The sequence below is a fragment of the Rousettus aegyptiacus genome, unplaced genomic scaffold (assembly GCF_014176215.1).
Source record: "Rousettus aegyptiacus isolate mRouAeg1 unplaced genomic scaffold, mRouAeg1.p scaffold_m13_p_1, whole genome shotgun sequence".
In the NCBI taxonomy this organism is placed as follows: domain Eukaryota; kingdom Metazoa; phylum Chordata; class Mammalia; order Chiroptera; family Pteropodidae; genus Rousettus; species Rousettus aegyptiacus.
The window spans coordinates 12451090-12471512 of record NW_023416284.1 but is presented as its reverse complement, the minus strand read 5'-3'; the positions used below and the strand labels follow the sequence as shown (position 1 = coordinate 12471512).

Here is a 20423-nt window from a genome sequence, read left to right as displayed (position 1 = left end):
GGATGCCTCTCATTTCCCAGGCTCCAGTTTCGTCCCACTTCAGATTCATTCTCTACCAAGCAATCATCTCTTTAAAATATAGATCTGGCCTCATCACTCCTGTCTGCCGAAACCCTTCAGGGCGATGTGACAGTGGGAGGCATTCACCTTCAACATAAACTCTCAGCTTCTCACATTTTACTGCAAGGTCTTGTATTTAGTTACAGCAGCAATCTTCTGAGTATATTTGCATAGGATCTGAATGTAACTTTTCATGTGTTTAGTTAATCTAAACACTAGCAGTAAAGTGTAGTGGTCAAGATTAAGGCAACAGAGGCAGACACTCTTGAGTCTTAGCCTTTCCTTTTGTCTATATTTGAGACCTTGTGCAAGTTTCTTAACTGCTCTGAGTCTGTTTTCTCATCCAGAAATGAAGATAATAAGAGTATGTACTTTATATAAAGTTGTAATGAAGATGAAATGTGATGTAAGTAAAGCACTTTGCACAGTGTCCGATATATACTAACCACTCTATAAATGTTAAGCATTACTAATGCTTCTATTTTCAGCTAGTATACGGACCCACATGTTCCCTTTGAACTGTACTAGTATTACACAGAACAAATGGATGTCATGATCTCTGTCCTTGGGAATTTATGTTCCAAAGAAGAGATGCTCCAGAAGATACCATCTGAAAACTACTTAATTAAATCCTGGACATGAGAAGTAGAAAATCTCTTAGAATAGTCCCTATGCATGTATAAAGGCTTTTATACCCATTATGTCATTGAATCTTCACAGTGATCAGAAATATCTCAAGGTGACCTCTGCTGTCATTTGAGAAGTTCTGCCTAGAACAGTGAATTTTAAGGAGAGTCTATACCATTGAAAATTTCAAGCATGCATTAAAATAGAGGCTAGTAATAACTGTTAATTTCTTGTGTAAGTCAGGAATAAAAATTGAGGAGGAAAACTAAAAGGAATAGGAAAAAAGTTAAAAAGGCAGCCAGAAAATGGAAATAACCCAAAATGTTCATCAGTTGATGAATGGATAAACAAAATGTGGTGTATGTGCATAAAATATGGAATATTATTCAGCCATACAAGGGTGTGTGTATATGTGTACACGTGTATAAAATGTGAAAAGGAATGAAATACATGCTTCCAACTACAGGGTTCATGGGTGAACCTTGAAAACATTATGCTAAGTGAAAAAGTCACAGAAGAACACATATCGTATGGTTCTATTTATATGAAATTTTTAGAATAAGCAAATCCTTAGTGACATTAAGTCGACGATTAGTTGCCACAGGTTGGGGAGAGAGGAGAGTGCAGAGGAAGTGCTAGTGAGTATGGGGTCCCTGTTGGGGGCGATGAGAGTGTTGTTCGAAAGTTAGTGGTGATGGTTGCACAACTCTGTGAATATGATATAAACCATTGAATTGTATACTTTAAGAAGGTGAATTTTGTAGTATGTGAATTATATATCAATAAAGCTATTAAAATGTTTTAACAAAATGAATAGGACTGAGTGGTTGTGCTACCAGCATCTAAATAATAAACAAACATCAGCCTAAGAATTTCATGGTAAAAACCCTGACAATAGAAATGATTCAAGTTAGAGAAGTTACAGCTTAGAAAATTAAGAGTAGATTTCAACAAGAACATCATAATCAACAGTATCAGACATAGAGGAATGTTGCAGTACAACCAAAACCACATTCTCTTTTGAGGTATTTTATGTCTGAAGTATGTATTATTTTTATTCTTACTGTTTACTGGTAGTTATATTTTACCTAAGTTTGAGAGGGCGTTCTCAGCTCGGTGGTGGATGCACCACTGTAGTAAACATTCTAGGGGCATTGTTTGACGTCACAGATATGGAACACCCCACTGGGCTGGGAAGGCAGGGTTGTTATTTGTGTTTGACGTACAAAGGGATCTGTTTTAGAAGTAATGTTCTGCATTTCCTTATATATAACCTAGTTCTTGTTATATTTTGCCTCAGTTGAGCCACCCTCTCGAAGACCACCTACAACTTCTACCCAGGACCCTGCCAAGCCTTTCTTGCTCTTCCAGCTATCCAGCCCATGAATTTTCCATCCACCTGTTCAACCCCCTTTCCTTTCTAGTCTATTTCATATACTGTTACCTCAGCGATTGCAGTTCTCTCTGCTTTGAGACTTCTTGAAGAATATTTTCATCATATACTACCCAGAAAAGTATTCCCAAGAAAATACCTTTCTGGATGAATCTCTCCAAGAGTTACAGAGTTTTTGTTTCAAAGGTATAAGATCCAGGCTCTCAGGTTAGCCTTCAAGGCCCTCCGTTAGTCATTGTCTGTCCCTAGGTTTACCTTTGTTTGTTTGTTTGTTTGTTTGTTTGTTTTTTAGTGCCAATCTTCCACACCTCTTTGATAGGTGCTAATACCTACGTTGTTGCCTTGCTCTGCTCTCTTCTCAACCTATACCATGTTAAAGAACCTGCTCAAAATTTAATTTTTTAAATTTATGACTCTTCACAGATTTTCCTATTCTCATAATTACTTGGTTCTTAAAACTTAAATATGTCAATTTGGAGTACTTGTAGTGTGTTTTATCAATATTGATATATATACATTTTATCTCTCCAGCTCTCCCATACTTTCTTCGAGATTAGTAAACGGACTTATATTCTCCACAGAGCTTTTATTAAGTGTTTGTTCACTCATTTAAGCAAATGAATAGGTTTTTGTTGGTGTTGGTTTGTTCTTGTGTTTTGGTATTTTTTGTGGGGGAGGTGATAGATAATCTGACTGACAAATCAAGTATATTTAAAATAAGTCACATCACCCTAGTAGGAAAGATTTTTTTTTTTATTTTAATAGTAATAGCTCACTATTAGGGACTGTTTTATCAACCTCTTGAACCCTCACAACAGCCTCGTTTATCCTGTTTTACAGAAGAGATGGAGACACAGAGGAAAATACTTGCTGAAGGTTATATTTGTAGCCAGTAAACGGCAGAGTCAGCGCTTAAACTCAGTTCCACAGCCAGCGCACTTCTCTGTACTGCTTTTTATGATAAACTAAATATACTGTAAAACCTTAAACTTCAACAATCAAAATTTTAAATTATTTAAAATAATTCTTGCAACGTAAGATATTCATTTTCTATTGGAAATAAATGTAATAGTCACATAACAGTTGAATAAACAAGTAGATGCTGACAGGGGTTCGAAGTTAAATGCATTCACCTTCAGTGGCTAATATGGAACAGCAGAAGCACAGAAGCTGCCGTTCCTAATGCGCTACTACCAAGTTTCTCCGGATTCCAAATCATGCAACCTAGGCTGCATGTTAGTACTTAGTGCACCATTTAAAAAATAAAAATAGAAGTCGTTATTTATATGATAGCATTCAGTATTCAGTGAGACACTTACAACATCTGAAAAGTATTAAGGTTTTTATAACATAATGCCATTTTAATAGTTGTCATTTTTTCCAGCAATTGTGAGTCCCAGAGCTGTCGTTTAAAATTATTACTTATTACTATTTTAATTTAAAATTATTTTTATTTTTTATTATGGTGACATTGGTTAATGAAATCCAGTAAATTTCAAGTGTGTAATTCAACAGTAAGTCATATATATTTTGCATTGTACGTTAATTGCCCATAGTTAGATTTCTTTCTGTCACCACATATTAAATATAACTAATTAAATTATTAAATATTATATTAGATAAGTATAAATAATTAAATTATTTTTAACAGAATTCAAGTAACATTTGAGTGTTGCTTGAAATAATTAAATCAGTATATCTGATCATATAGGGGGATACTTGCTTGAAATGTGATGCTGCACATTTTAAGATATTTCATACATTGCACAAATCATATTTTTAACTCATGTTAGAACCCCTAAAAGCATGACTCTTCGAGTGGGGTCTACTCTGATTTTAAAACCATGCCATGATGCAAAATACAGTATATAGTATGAAAAAAAATGAAAAGGTTATATGTACATTCACACATGTAATACACATACATGATTGCATATACACTGATATTTTCCAAAAGATAATTAATACTTAGTATTGTCTCCTCTGGAGAGAGAGACCTGGGAACAAGGTGAGAAGACTTTCTCACTTTTAATTCATTGTTATGATATATTTTTTTGCCCATACAAATGAATTACTTTTGTCATAAATGCAACCAAAAACACATTTTATTATCAATTTTGCAGTTAAGTTCTTGGTTCTAATGACTTTTTGTTCAGAAACAACATGAGTATTACATAGAAAGTACAAAGAAATCTCAAAAAAAAAAAAAATGCCAATAAAACTAGTAAGTGAATTTGAGCAAGGTTGCCAGATACAAGACCAAAAAAAGTCTATTGTATTTCCACATACTAATGAAAAGTCATAAGTTGAAATAAAAAGTACCATGTACAATAGGATAAAAAAATATGAATTGAAAATTTTTTTTCAAGACTTGTACATTAAAAACTTCAAAATGTTGCCGAGAGAATTAAAAAAGACTTAAATGTCAAAATGTAACATGTTTGTGGGTTAGATGACTCAATATTATAAGATATCAATTCTTTCTATAAACACAAACCTAATCGAATTCCAACAGGCTTTTATGTAGAAAAAAAGTTATAGAAAAAACTGATTGTAAAATATAGAAAAGCAAAGGACTTAGAATGGGCAAAACAATTTTGAAAAAGAAGATTAAAGTTGGAGACATAACACTATCTGATTTTAAGAGTTATTACAAGCCTCAGTTGTCATGACAGTGTGGTACTGGCATCAAGAAAGACGGCTAGGTCAATGAACGAAAACAGAATCCAGAAACAGACCCATATGTAATACACAGAACATGCTTTTGGAAAAGGTGCAAAGGTGATTCACCAGAAGAGGGATAGCCTGAAGTTCTTATACATTGCATATAAAATGACACAAGTGCCTGGGAAATGGTTTGCAGTTTCTTAAAAAGTTAAACTTACATATAACCCAGCCATTTCACTCCAAGGTATTTACTCAAGAGAAATGACATACAAAGATTTGTACACTGGTGTTCACAGCAACGTTATTTGTAATATCCCCAAAGTGGAAATGACCCTAATGTTCATCAGTAGATAAAGAACTAAGGGAGTGAGTGATCAAACCTATTAGGGTGTGTTTTATTATTTGGAGTGGTTCCCTCAGATTAAGATTCTAGTAGACTCTGCACCTTGCAAAGTACTGGTAATGTGGACTCACTGATCATCAGATTGGAGGGTGTTTTTTTTAAATCCAGGTTTACATATTCAAGGCGATAAGTTGTAGTGTTGTATTTAGAGATGAAAAGCATTGAGTAGACATAGCTACTTGTAGTCTCTTCTCAAATTATGTTTGTGCTGTAGTGATTGACATTTCTTCATCTATACTAGATTTACCTTAAATTGCAGTCTAGTTTGATTATGGAAGAAATGGCACAAAAGCATTTACTGAAATGCAAAAATACTTAATACACTGCAGAAAGAGCAGTTAAATATAATACAGAGGCCTAGAAAATATGCTGATGGTCTCATAGTCATCTTTGTTCTCACTGCTGACAGAATTGCATAATAGACTGTTCTCTATTGAGCTTTTTGGAACAAACCTTCTACTTAGAATCACGTTGCTGTTTATTTTCCTAACGACTTGACATACCATGCTGTAGATGTAACAAACAGCAATTTTCTCCACATCCTCTCTGCTGTAAAAACAAGAGACAGCTTAACCAAACTGAAAGTGAAGTTGGATTTCAGACAAGAAAGTGAAGGAACAAGGTAGATTTGAGAGGCAGGGTACCTGTTGGGAAGACAAGGGCTTTGGAGTTAAGGGCTTTGCATCTATGTGTTAATTCTAGCTCCAAACTTCACTCTCTCTAGGTATTGGGACAATTTAGTTAACCTATTTTCAGTTTCCTCCTAAAATGGACACAATATAATAGTACCTACTAATACCTAGAAACCAAACCAATGTTTATTGTTGTTGTAGAGAAACATTAACCTTGGATTTAATTTTGATGATGGGGCATTTAGTCATTAACATTTTCAGTGAGCATCTTCTATAGGTCAGGTACTGTATTAGATGCTGAATATACAAAGGAAACCAATAAGACACAGTTCTTATCTTCAAAGGGCTCAAATTCCAATAATGCATTCTTAACTTGAACCAAAGTCTTTAATTGTGTGTAATGGCAAGGTACATTAAGTGGGCTGGTGGTAAAAAATTTTAGCACTGGTAGGGCAGGAAATGGTTGTGCTGTTGACTAGAAGGCAGAAGCTGAAGTTCTAGTTTTGCTATGCTTCAGAAAGTAGAGAAACACAGGTCTTAAATATGGTGAGGCTCCGTAGTGGCTTCATTCTCATACAAGTGAACCCATTTAAAATCTTTAAATTTTAAAGTGGTACATTAATAGATATTTGAGACATTATCATGAAGAAAACTGAACTTACCTTAATTTCAAATTAAGATGCATGTTTTCTTTCATTTTTTCATTAGTGTTGTTTGTAAAGATAATGCACGAGAGAAAATATATTATAAAATTATAAATAAAATTCTGAATTTTGCCCTGGTAAAAAGAAAAAGACAATGGTATGTGAAATATTAATCTATATAGAGTATCTGCAGGTTAAAAAAAAGAAAGCCAGCAAGCCTAATAGAAGATTGAATAAAGGATAAAAATAAATTTACACAAAAAAGAACAAATAACCAATAAAAATAGGAAGAGGTGCTCACTTTCATTAGTGAGTGAGGAAGTACCAGTTTTTAGCTATTTATTTGACGAATTTAGTATCAAGTAACTGTGAGAATGGAGGAAATCCAGCACTCATGTATTTGGGATAGTATGAATTACTTCAACCTTTCTAGAACTAAATCTGACGATAGCTATTCAAATAAATGAGTGTGTGCCCGTACACACTTTTTTTGAAATAAAATTACCGGTTTTGGAAATAAAAGTACTAGTAAATAAGTGTTTAAAAGTGAATTTTATGGCAGGAAAAACAGAAAAAAATGAGGTCTTTTAAGAGGAATGATATATGTGTACTATGGAATATTGAGCAGCTGATATGAGAATGAGGTAGATTGGTGTGCTAACTGTGAGAGATTTTCGTAATTAAGCGGGGGGAAGCATTTTGCAAAACAACTTGTATAGTATACCAGTTTTTCTATTTAAAGTAAACCAAAATCAAACCTGTTTGATTTTGATTGTTATTATATGAGTCATAAAGATATGGCAGACTGTTAATCAAAGATTCTTAATGTTTTTCACTTCAGACAACTAGAATTTGCTAGTTTGGGGAGAGGGGTATTACCTTTATATTATTTTGTTTTGGTTGATAACTTTTGTCATTTAAAAAAAAAGAAAATTAAAAGTTGAAAAGCAATGAAAGTAGGAAGAAAAAAACCCTTGAATTACATTACTTGGATGTATAGTTATATATTTCTTTTCAATAAATGGAAGAATACATATATGCTATTTTAAAAACTATAGCAATGATCATTTTTAGCAGGTTCATACTAGAGACATGGATATGCTTATGTTTTAATTACTTCAGAAACCACCCAGACCACTTGAACACTTTGAAGTTTCAAAGACACAATTAGAAAAACATAATTGATATAATTAGTAGAGAGAAAATTAGTCTATCAAAGACTTGAACTGCATAATCATCCAACATGACCTGACATTTATTAAACATTCGAACAGCAGATCCACAAGTGCAAATGGCAGATTTACCTAGGTAGGCCATATTGTGTGTCATAAAGTACATCTTAATAGATTTGAAATGATTCAAGTCAAAGCAGGTATGTTCTCTGACCACAAAGCAATTAAATTGGAAAAATTAGTAAGAAAAATATCTCTTGAAAGTATTTGGAAACTAAATAGCACACTTCTAACTAACCCATGTCAAAGAAGAAGTCAAAAGAAAAAGTATTTTGAACTAAAGAAAAATAAAACCCAAATCAAAATTTATGATTATAGTCATTTTCTATTTTTGCTGTAACAGATCGCCACAAACTTAGTGGCTTAAAACAATACAAATTAATTATCTTAATAAGTTTGGGAGGTCAGAAGCCCAAAATCAATTTCACTGAACTAAATGGAGATTGTCAACAGATTTGTGTTTCTTCTGAAGGCTTATGAGAGAATTTGTTTTTTCTTTTTCCATCTTTTAGAGCAACGGTCTCCAGCATTTTTGGCTCCAGGGACTGGTTTCATGGAAGACAATTTTTCCATGGACCCAGGATTGGCTGGGGGAGGGGGGATGATTTCGAGATGATTCAAGCACATTCCATTTATTGTATACTTTATTTCTATCATTATTACATTGTAATATATAATGAAATAATTATACAGCTCAACCATAATGCAGAATCAGTAGGAGCCCTGTGCTTGTTTCTCTGCAAATAGATGGTCCCACCTGGGGGTGAAGGGGGATAACGACACCTGAAGTGTGTTGCTTATGTCCAGTGTACTACGTAATCTCGTTTTAGTGGCTGTCACTGCAGAAAACTCTGCTTCACAAAGATAGGATGTTGTAAATGGAAGCAGGCTTTTCCATGCTTTTGTGGCAATCTCAAGATATTCTGCTTTGACTTTAATCCAGAACATATGGAGGTTCAAGTTGTCTCAAACATACTTTTAAGGCCACTGTCATTTTGCAGTCTCAAGCAGTTGGTCCTCTTCTAACATGGACAAAGTCGATGCACCTGGTTTAATTACAATGGGTCGCAGATTCATTCCTTCCCAATTCTGGGGTCTTTTGTGATTGGGAAGTAATGCAAAACCTTTTGAAAGCTGAGATAGGTGATCATGCTCCAGCTGGGAGAAAGAAGGCCCCGTCTCAGTCTCTTTCAAAATCTCTGCTAATGTTTGAGACATGTCAAAAATCCCAGTGTTCACTCATCACCTCCATAATTCCCGTTTGCCCTTGAATGTAGCCACTTTATCTGCTGACTTGAACATAATCGTCGTTCTCCCCTGAAGTGACAGATTGAGTTGGTCAAGCAGGTTGAATATGTCAAACACGTAAGCAAGTTTTGCAGCCCATTCCATGTCACTGAAATGTGCCGCAAATGGTGACTATTTTTCTGAAAGAAATCTCTGGAGCGGCGCTCATAACTCAGAAACTGTGGCCATTGGACTGCCTTTAGAAAGCCATCTCACCTCTGTGTATAAGAGAAGACGTGTGTACTCTGTGTCCACTTCACAGAGCTGCGTGAACAGATGTGAGTTTAGGGCATGTACTTTAATGTGGTTAATCATTTTAATCACATCCTTCAAAACGTTAAGTTCAGGTGACATTTTTCAGCTAGCCAGCATTTCTCTATGGATGACAGAGTGCATAGACTCACATTCAGAAGCGACCTCTTTGACCCAAGTAGTGAAACCAGAAATCTGTCCAATCATGGTATCCACTCCGTCCATGCATATACTGACACAAAATGACTGATTCAGTTTTCCTAATATGTAATCATTCAAAGACTTGAATAATAGTTCGGCAGCTTTGGTGTTGGTTGGCAACAAAACTGCACATAACATATCCTCATGCACATCCTCCTGGAAAATGTATCACAAAAACAAGCATCGCTGCCTTATTGTCAACATCAGTAGACTCGTCAGCCTGGATTGTGAACCATGGTGACTCACTAATTCTCTCTAACAATTGTGTCTCAGTATCTTCTGCTATTTCATCAATTCGTCTAGTTATGGTGCTAGCCAAAAGAGGAAGATGTGCCATCTTTTGAACTTAGCTGCTCCTAGGAGTTCACAACAAATGTCCTTAGCATCAGACAGGATCAGCTCTTCACCAAAGTAAAGGGCCTCTTAGCTTTAGCAATGCGGTTAGCCATGAAGAATGATGCTCTCAGTACAGACATGTTTGATGAAGTGGCAGCCTTCAATAATTGTTTCTGTTCTTCATGTTCACATTTTTTTTTCTTTTGAAAAACTCCATTGGTTTGTCTTTTAATGCAGGGTGCTTGGTCTCCATGTGGCAAAACAGCTTTGAAGGTTTCATGATTTTGTTGGATAACTGGTTGCCACAAATACAAAGCGGCCTTGGAGAGTGTGAGCCACCTGTTACAGTGAACCTGTAATTTAAGTAGGACTCTTGATATTTTCTTCTACATGCAGCTTTCTTTTTGTTGGCAGTCTTAGAGTCTTCTGCTATTTCATCATTGGATCTTTTCCCCTTTTCAAAGAACTTCTCCAGTGGCATTTGTTTTTTACTCATTTTGGCTAGGGTTAGCTTGTGGGCTTACCAAAACTGTGACTGAGACAAGTGCATAGTGTGGGAAACAGTCACAGAGGGAAGTGCACATAAAATAATGTGTAGGCCACGTGCTGACTAAAATAAGTGTCGAATTCCGACGTAAAGCCTGTCACCAGATGCAGCTGTATAAATGAAGTACATCAACTCACTTGCCACTCTAAAACCTGCTACCAGATGCAGCTTAATTGTCACTTGCCACTCACTGATAGGGCTTTGATGTGAGGCCTGTAATTGATTTATTATGGTCTCTGTGTAGTCAGAACCTCTCTGCTAATGTTAACCTGTATTTGCAGCCGCTCCCCAGTGCTAACATTACTGCCTCAGCTGTACCTCAGATTATCAGGTATTAGATTCTCATAAGGAGCGCACAACCTAGATCCCTCGCATGTACAGTTCACAGTAGGGTTCGTGCTTCTCTGAAACTCTAATGCCAGATGATCTGAAATGGAGCTGAGGCAGTTATGCTGGCGCTGGGGAGCGGCTGAAAACACAGATGAGGCTTTGCTCACTGGCCTGCCACCCAACTCCTCCTGTGTGGCCCGGTTCCTAACAGGCCACGGACTGTGGCCCAGGAATTGAGGGCACCTGTTTCAGAGGCTTCCTACATTCCTTTGCTCAATGATTCCTCCTCCATTGTCTTCAAAGTGAGCAGCGTGGCCTCTACAAACCTCTCGGGTTCTCCTTCCTACCACTTACAAGGACCTTTTGATCACATTGGATCCACTGGGTTAAGCCAAGATAATAGTTCCCCATCTCAGTATCCCTTAATTTAATCAGATCTTGCAAAATCACTTTTGCCATATAAGATGACATATTCACAAGTTCCAGGGATTCTGACGTGGACATCTTTGATGTTGTACATTATTCTGCCTAAGACACTGCTAAGGCAGTACTTACATGGCAATTTATACCAGTAAATGCCCACATTAGAAAAGAAAAATGATCTCAAATTATTGACCTCAGCCTCTACCTGAAGAAACTATTAAAAGAACAAATTATATAAGATGAGTAAGGTTCAAGATCTAATGTGAACATCTTGACTATAGTTGATGACACTATTGTATAACTGAAATTTGCTAGAGAATAAAACTTCAGTGTTCTGCCAAGAAAAGAAAAAAAAGATAAATATATGAGGTGATTGATGTGTTAATAAACTAGAAGGGGAATCTTTTCACAATGTATGCATGTAGCAAATCAGCATGATGTACATTTTAAATATTTTATAATTTTATATGTCAGTTATATCTCAATAAAGCATAAGTTTAGAAAAGAGCAGATTAAACCCAAAAGAAATAATAGAGATAATAGGGGAAATAAACAAAATAGAAATTAGGGGAAAAAATAAAATCAAAAGGGTGATTATTGAGAACACCAATAAAATTAATCTACAAATCGACTCTTTGTTGGTGTTTAATGTTAAAGCTAGAAGTAAAAGGTTGTTGTGTTAAGAGATGTATATTTTGGTTAGAATTTAGGTTCAGGTAGACCCTGAGTTTCTGTGAAGCAATCTTAGAACAGAAAGCCTGTTTTAAACATATAATGGAAAACATAATTACCAAGCCATTCATACGTTTCAAATAGCAACCCTGAAAAGACGCTGGGAAAACACTGATAGTCTCGCTGTCTAGTGTTTCTTTTGGTTGACATCTCTCGGTGACCTCCCTCTTTACGTATTTTATCTATCACTATTCTCTTCCAGTTCATTTACATTGCCATTGTAAAAAATTATCCTTTCTCACCTGGGTTTCTTCTTCACTCTGCCACAGTTTTGTAGATAAATCATCAAAAGTTCCAAATTCTCATGAGGATCTATAGAAGGAAAAAAAGGACAAAATAGGATCAGCCTCGGGAAACTATACAGAATTATTGAATATGACTTAATCAGAATGAATTAGTGCCAACTTTTAAGATTTCAAAGGCAGAGGGAAAGTAAAAATGTGAAAAAAGTGACAGAAAAGAAAAGGAATTAGAACTGGCTGTTAAGAATGGGAATTCTCACTGAAAGTTCTGTTATTGCAACATTCTACTCTATGTGCAACCCTGTGACCATGCACTCGTGTTCTCTTACCAGTGGTGAAGTATCTATTCTTAATAAGTCGTCATGGTCTCCGTTTTCTGTCACATCATTCCAGGGACCCAGCCTTTGGACACACTCATCTCAGGTCTTAGAGCCAAGGAGTTTCTGTTATATTCCAAAAGAATAGAAAGCTAGAAAGGAAACTTGTTATAATTCAGGGTCTCATACCTGGTTATTATGTGGCCACAGGATCTTCAGCTGGTCTACTCACTTCAGGCACTCCCAGACCATCCCATTCTCATAACCGGCATGTTGGGGAAAGAAGTGGAAGTCTCCTCTCAACCCAGAAAATCCTCTCCATAGATGTAGAAAAGAGAGAAGATAGTTTTATTGTTGAGTAAGGCATTAAGACTGCGCGAGCGTCGCAGGCGGTCCACAAATGAGACTGCAGACAGAAGGAAATCTCACCCTTGTGTTAGGACTGCCAGCACTATTGCTGTTGTGTCTAATTCATCCTAAATTCTCCTAGTATTTGGGGTGTCCATCTATTTGAGTCAGTTGCCTTTATCCAAAGGAAAAATTAAACTTTTTATGTTCTGACACGCAGATGGTTACAGAAAATAGTTGTCTAGGTGAAACTCCCATGGCAGCTGAGAGAGAGATGGCTCCCAGACCCTTGAGAAAAACATTCCTTAGTTGTAAAGCTGGCGAGAGACTTTAGCATTAAAAAAATAAATTACACATATATCAGAGATAGACGAGGGGTCTAAATGATAAGCTTTTTCTAGACGACAATCTAAGAAAAGGAAGAGTAGAAAAGGTCTCTTCCCTTTTTTGGCACCAGAAAAAATTTAAAAAATTTTTTAACCCTTAGAATTTACTTGCATACCTAGCCTACTAGTAAATAAACAGTAAAGAAGACATGATACAGTAAAGAAGAGCAATATTAAGTTTACAACACAGTATCTTTAGTAAAAGTTGTTTTCAGAATTATATTGCATAGCTAGTGGAATACCTTGAGATTAAAAGGCTATCTCATGTAAAGACAGTACTAAAAGAAAAAAGAATAATCTAAATATGGAACATATTTATGTCAATGATAGCAGTAATGTTTGTCATTCTTAATATGCAACATTTCTGACATCTCTGGGTGGAGATTTTAGACTACACACCACGACTTAACTCCTTGGAATTTCTCTAAGAACTGATACTCCTGGGGAAAAAAAGAGTATATGTTCTAGATGATGTTTTTACAGAGTAGTTCCTTAGGATGCATTATATCCCTGTCTCTTAACTACTCTTGATTCTTCTATCCTTATATGATCTGTCTTGTTACATAACCGTTTTCTTAGTATTCTAACTGCCTCGGCTTCATGGAAGACTATTTTTACAAACTTACATAGGTTTAATAAAACCCAGTCCACTTATAAATATTAGCCCCTTTTCTCTAAATCCAACAGATATTTTCTAGAGAGTTGTTAGGTTTTAATCTGCAAATAGCAACTTGACTCCATTGGAGCCTATATATAAAAAGCAAATGCAAAACAAGGGACTACAGGGATGACTTAGACATCTTATGGATATGGGGAAAATCTAACTGCATTTTGCTTTCTTTTTTTTAAAACGGAGTCATTACCAGTTATAACAGTTGCAACATGGCACAATTTTCTGGAGTCTGGATTCCATTCGTTGGGTGGGAGTTGAAATGGATACATTTTTAACCTGATGCAATCCTTGACAAGTTCTAAAACCTCTGTCAGAGAGAAGACTGTCTTATTAAAGCCCATTGATTAAACTTGTCTGTGTTCTTAGTATTTTTCTGAATTTATACATTAGTCATTTCATGAAAATAAAACTAGAAAAATGTGGTTTTCTGCCAATAATGTAAAAATTTGCAAAATCTTTAGGTTGTAATATTGCTTTTTGGTTTGGATTTATTTTATATTTTAAAATAGTAGAAATTAAATGTGCCCACTTAGTTTTTATGGGAGGGGGTAAGCAAGGCTGCTTTAGGCATCTCTAAGTTCAAATAATTGTGAATCTCATTAGAGGTTGTCACTTGTCCTTTGGTGTGTTAATGCAACACAAGGAAGAAAGAATCTATGTCTTTGTCTTTAGAATGTCAGTAATACCTCTTCACACAGAGCTGGTATTATTTGTTCAGTCAACAAATTTGAGTGTCTATCCTGTTTAAGGAATTTTGCTTGGCACATAAGTAGCTGTTTAAAAAAAAAATCATGGTGCTAAATGTGTTATGTTACCTATGGAAGAAATATTTAACGTTTTGGAGGATACATTTGATACATTCTTAAAAAGAAACTTCTTTTATTTTTGTCATTTAGTGACAGGATGAGTTTATATTTGCTCCCAAAGACTCTAGAAAGTATTCTTCCTCTTTTCAATGAATGGAATTTAGAAATGAATTCATGCATACATGAAATTTAAAATGAAATGTACAGACTCCTCCAAACATCATAACTCATAAAAAGGATTCTGCTATGGAAGCAGAAATAATCATAAGCATTTTGAAGAGATGCACATAAAACTAACTGGTTTTACAAATCAAAAGATCCATGCATACATTTATGAACATATGAATATATATTCAGTATAAGACTATGAGGCAACAGCAAATTTAAACCCATCTACAGTTATCATAAGCTGAGTTCCATACTTTGAGAAAATGGTTTGCTTTTAAGTAGGCCACAAAGGAAGAACAACAACTGATCAAGTAATATATTTTTCTTCATTATGGTCCCTGAGTGGAAGTATAAAGAAAAATTGGTTTGAGGTGTATGTAACAAAGGAGTTTACAGGGTTTTTTATTTTATGATGGGATGGTAATTTTGAGTAGTGTATTAAATGTCTCCTTTTCATTGTTCCCCCAAACAGTGTGAGTATTCTGATTCTACTATTCTTCCAAAAAAGATTTGAGGCTATCCCAGACAGATGGCTTGGTTAGTCTCCATGTATCTCCTCAGTATAGGTGAAGCCTTCATTTGTTCTGCTAAATTTGAATACAGTTGTCATTTAAGATGTAATATTTCCAAACATGACTTTGCAGTAGAAAGTAATTACAGCCTGATCTTGTATTTCAGCTCAGACAGCTATAACTGCACCAAAGATGTGGAAGAAACCAAAAGATCGGACCCGAACCACTGAAGAGGTGTTAGAAACAGAATTGGAGGTAAGAGGCAGCAATAAATCTCATTGGTCCATCTTCAGAGCAGTGGTACCATTTTCTAAGACATATGGCTTTATACATACCTCTGTCTTGAGATACTGTTTTTTAACCAAAAATTGATATATCAAGCTCAGACTCTGACTTTTTTAATAGTGTATTTACAGAATTTGAAAAAATTTTAGTAGCATGTTCAATTTTGTTGACCTCTTGTCTCTTTCAAAATACCTCTTCTAAAATGGCAAAAATAAGTTATTGTGTAATTTTTGTTGATCCTTGGTTCCTTCAATTGAAATTTTCCTTATATTAACCAGGTAGAAAGACTAATCAGATAAAGAAAAATAGAGATAATTTTTTCACATATCCATTAGCAGTGGTGGTAAAAATCATCAGGTTCATTTTATGGAAATTAATTTTGGATCTGTCATCTTTTAACTACAACTCAGTAACATAACTTTTGATATATGGTTTATTTGTTTGAACTAAACCACACCAGATTTTGTCGTAGGTCAAAGCACACCAGGTCTAGATGGTATGAGGAAGAAGCAAGGGCAGATTTAGTCCTGAGGACTACTCTACCAAGTTCATAGTCTGCAGTCTCAGCGTCCTTAGTATTATGTGCTGAAGCTTATAAGTGAAAAGTAATATAAATAGTTTCTATGGCTTTTTCATTTTGAACTCTTATATCAATTATATTAAAACTATTTTTATTGAATTTTTAAGATGATAACATTTAAATGTAGAAATTATTCAAAAATAACTCTAAATACATTTATTTCCTACGGCATTTCTATCTAGTTATAACTCTTACCCTCTTCAGGCAGCTCACATTACCCCTTTGTTACTTCTCCCTGTCCTGTCATTGCTCTTATATGATGTTCTTTTGATGTCACAGTTAGTCCCATAGCAACCACTAAAATGTTTCATAAGTGTGGCTTCATTGTGGTTATTGGGGGTAAGAATTGGCAGTAAGTTGTAGAGGTAGTTGTTACACACCCCTTGTGGCTGAACAAGAAAATGTTGGTTCTACAAAGAATAAAATACCTTCCAAAGGCAGGGGAATCGCATATATTCCTGGTATGGCTGTAAGAGCTTCATAAACTGGTTATCTTTAAATTCAGCTGTTTTTATTTTTTGTCTTCTATTATGCTTCATATTTCTTTGCCCTGTGGCTAGATTTGTAAGCATTTTTGAATATTAAATAGGTAGACCTCCATTTCTGTGCCTTCAGAGAGTCACCCTTTGTAGATCAGGGGTTGGCAAACTTTTACTATAATGGTTCACATAATAAATAGTTTAAGCTTTGTGGACTGTCCCTGTCACAATTTCTCAGCTCTGCTGCTATAGCCTATAAGCAGCCATAGACAATGTGTAAACATGTCAGTGTGGCTATATTTTAATAAAATTTTATTGATGGACATTAAAATTTGAATTTCATATAATATTCATGTGTCATAAAATATTCAGAGTTTTTTTCAACCATTACAGATGTGCAAACCATCCTTACTTTGAACACTATACAAAAATAGATGATTAGCCAAATTTGGCCCCTGGGCCATAGTTTGCTAAAACCTGCTTTAGATTGTTATTCTTCATACATGAGAACTGTTTTGACTCATTTGAACCAATCACTTTTTTCTTAACCTTATAGTTTAAAAGTATAATAAAAAAAGTATCTGGTCACTTGCCCACAGATTTTTTCTCAGAAATCCTAGTCCCTTTCATAAAATTGAGCATTTATTAAATAGTGTAGTAAATATTGGTTGTCATCGTCTTCATTTTCAATGATCATTAAGCTCCCCTTAGGAAGATTTTTATCTGTCTTTTAAAGAATGTGTCTCAGATTCTCCTTTTAGCATATTTTAGATTATATATTGGGTTGTTATATCATTGCAAATATTTTATTAAATTCTTTAACTTATAGCCTGGAAAGACAATGTCTCTTAAAATTGCTAATCAAGGCATCTTAAAATTTGTTTAAAAATTTTAGGGTATTTCATCAATCATTATATACGTAGTTGTCATTCTGACTTTCTAGAACTTTAAAAACTCATGCATTAAGCAGGCAGCTTTATCAACTAAATTCTTTTAACAAGTTCCTACAGAAAGTTCACCTTTGACAGTCCAGGCAATAAGGTGCTTTCTTTTTTTCAACCCAGTTTTCTGAGAAAAAAGTTTAAGAACTGTTAGAACTAGTTAAATAGAGCTTCATCCTACTGAATGAAAAATGATCATCATAAATACTTAATGCGTTATTAGCATGGATTTCCTGGAAAAAATATCCCTCAGACACCTGATTCTGCGTTCTCTGAATTATGATTTGTTATTCATGGAACAGGTTTCTTTATACTGCTTTTTCCATCTAGAAATTGGCTTTCCAAGTAATACAGCTTCTGTTTATATACAATAGATTATCTGTTGTTGATTTTAGGGTGTTTATTGCTGGACAGTGAAATTGGAATTTCATATAATATTCACATGGTATAAAATATTTTTCAGAATTTTTTCAATGATTACAACCACTGTAGAGTACTCAATATATTTTTTCCCCTAAAATAGCATTTTTTCACATTTTAACAAGATCTGATATAAGAATTCTATGTAATCATATAATTATACCACTGTTTAAGTACCATATGCAGACTCACATGCCACATTATTAAAGATCTTCTTGAAGACCTGCGCTTAATTATAAAGTGGTATTACAAGGTCATTATGAGTTAATATAGACAATAGTAAAGTGTAGAACATGAAAAAGAGGCTACTAGTTCATGACTCAAACTTGGTAGACCTCCTTTTTTTTCTCAAAGGTTAAAAAATGCCTGCTTTCTGCCATGTTTTATAAAAAAATAATTTTCAGCCTTTATGATCATGGAATTTTTATGTCTTTCTTTTGTTGGTTTCCATACTGTCTCTTCCTTTTCAGGGAGCTGGGAAGTGGCGGCGGGGGAAAGCGAGTGAGAGAGCTAGTGAGCTTATTTCCATTTTAAAAACAAGGCCTAAAAACCATGTTTCTATTGATAACATTTTTATGAGGTTTTTTTTTTCAATTATAGTTGGCATACAATAATATATTGGTTTCAGTTGCACAGCATAGTGACTAACTCATGAACTGGTCACCCCACTACATCAGGGTACTTCTCTTCCCCCGTATATATTTTTTACAATATTGTTGACTATTTTCCTTGTGCTACACTTTATATCTCCATGACTGTTTTGTAACTATCCATTTGTTCTTCTTAATCCCTTTGCCCATTTTCACCATCCCCTCAATCCCCCTCCTGTCTAGTAGGCCTCAAAATAATTCTCTGTATCTGTGTTTTTTTGTTTGTTTATTTTGTTCTTTAGATTCCATGTGTACATGAAATCATGTGGCATTTGTCTTTTCTTTATCTGATTTACTTCATTCAGTGCCATACCCTCTAGGTCCGTCAAGGCAGTATTTTTTTCCATCCCCTTCCTTTTAGTCCGTGTGTGTCTTTTAATCTGCAGTGAGTCTCTTGCAGGCAGCATATGTAGGGATCTTGTTTTCTTATCCGTTCAGCTTCCCTATCTTTTGGTTGAAACACTTAACTCTTTCATTTGAGGTATGTGTTGATGAATATATAGTTATTACCATTCTTTATTCATGTTTTTGATACATTTTTTTTCTTGTTAAAGAAATCCCTCCAACAATTCCTTTAGTACTGGCTTGGTGTTGATAAATTCCTTTAGCTTATTTTTGTCTGGGAAGCTCTTTATCTGTCCTTTGATGCTAAATGATAGCTTTGCTTGATAAAGTAATTTTGGCTTATAGATCCTGGGTTTTCAGCACTTTGAATATTTTGTGCCAGGCCCGTCTATCCTGAAGTTTCTTTTGAGAAATCGGCTACCAGTCTGATGGGAACTCCCTTGTAGGTAACTAATTGCTTTTCTCTCACTGCTTTTAAGATTCTTTGTATTTAACCTTTGGCATTTTAATTATGATGTATCTTGGTGTGAGTTCATTTTTTCAGACTCTGAGCTTCCTGGGATTGTATTTCCTTCTCCAAGTTAGGGAACTTTTCCATCATTATTTCTTCAGATATATATTCAACTCGTTCTCCCTTTTCAGGTACCCCTATGACACGGATGTTGTTAAGCTTAATTTTGTCCCCACAGGCTCCTTAAATTATTATTATATCCTTGGTTATTTTTTTCTTGCTGTTTTGGTTATGTGTCCTTGGCTTTCTCAACCTCTCTGTCTGTGGTTTGACCCTCTTCTTCTCCACTTTGTTGATTACCTCTAATATACTCTTCATCTCAGATAATGTGTTCTTCATTTCTGAACGGTTCCATTTTATAATTTCCACTTCCATTTTTATGTTTTTTGTCTTTGTTACAGTTATCACTGAGTTCATCTACACTTCCTTTAATTTCATTGAGCATCTTCATAACCAGTGTTTTGAACTCTGCACCTATGAGATTTCTTGACTCCATTTTTCCTTGAGCTGTGTTCTTTTCTTCTATATAGCTTCTGCTTCTTTGTCTCCCCATTTTGGCTACCTTTCTGTGTCTGTTTCCATGTGCTAATAAGCAAAGCTCCTAAGTCTCTGGTCTTATTAGTGTGACTTTGTGTAGTAGGTATCCAGTGGCACCGTCCTGGGAGGGGTTCAGCTGCAGGCCAAGTTTAGCCCCAGCCTGTACCCCTCCGGGGCCACCTGTTAAGATTCAGCAAGCAATCCACAGATTCTGTGCTGATAGCTGCCTCAAGAGACCATGCCAGAAACCAAGATTAGCTGCTCAGCAAGTGGCACAGGACTCAGCTCTGACACAATTGAATTTGGCTTGGGTGGGGCCACAAGTTGGGGGAGGTGGAGTTTCAGGGAATCCTCAGGGCAGAGTGACTTCTGTTATTCATTTTGATGACATCTCAGCTATGGAAGTTTTGCGTCAGCACCCTGGGAGGGGCAAGGACTCAACAAAGGAGCAATGGAT

At 35.3% G+C, this 20423-nt stretch overlaps 1 protein-coding gene across 41 annotated transcripts in view; it reads left to right on the top strand.

Moving 5' to 3' along the window:
• EIF4G3 (eukaryotic translation initiation factor 4 gamma 3) overlaps positions 1–20423 on the top strand; it is a 267806-nt gene that overhangs the window by 181039 nt on the left and 66344 nt on the right. For all 41 annotated transcript variants that reach the window (XM_036229665.1, XM_036229602.1, XM_036229572.1 and 38 more), the window contains one exon: positions 15385–15473. In XM_036229665.1, the coding sequence (XP_036085558.1) occupies positions 15385–15473 (89 nt within the window). The remainder of the gene's footprint in view (positions 1–15384; positions 15474–20423) is intronic.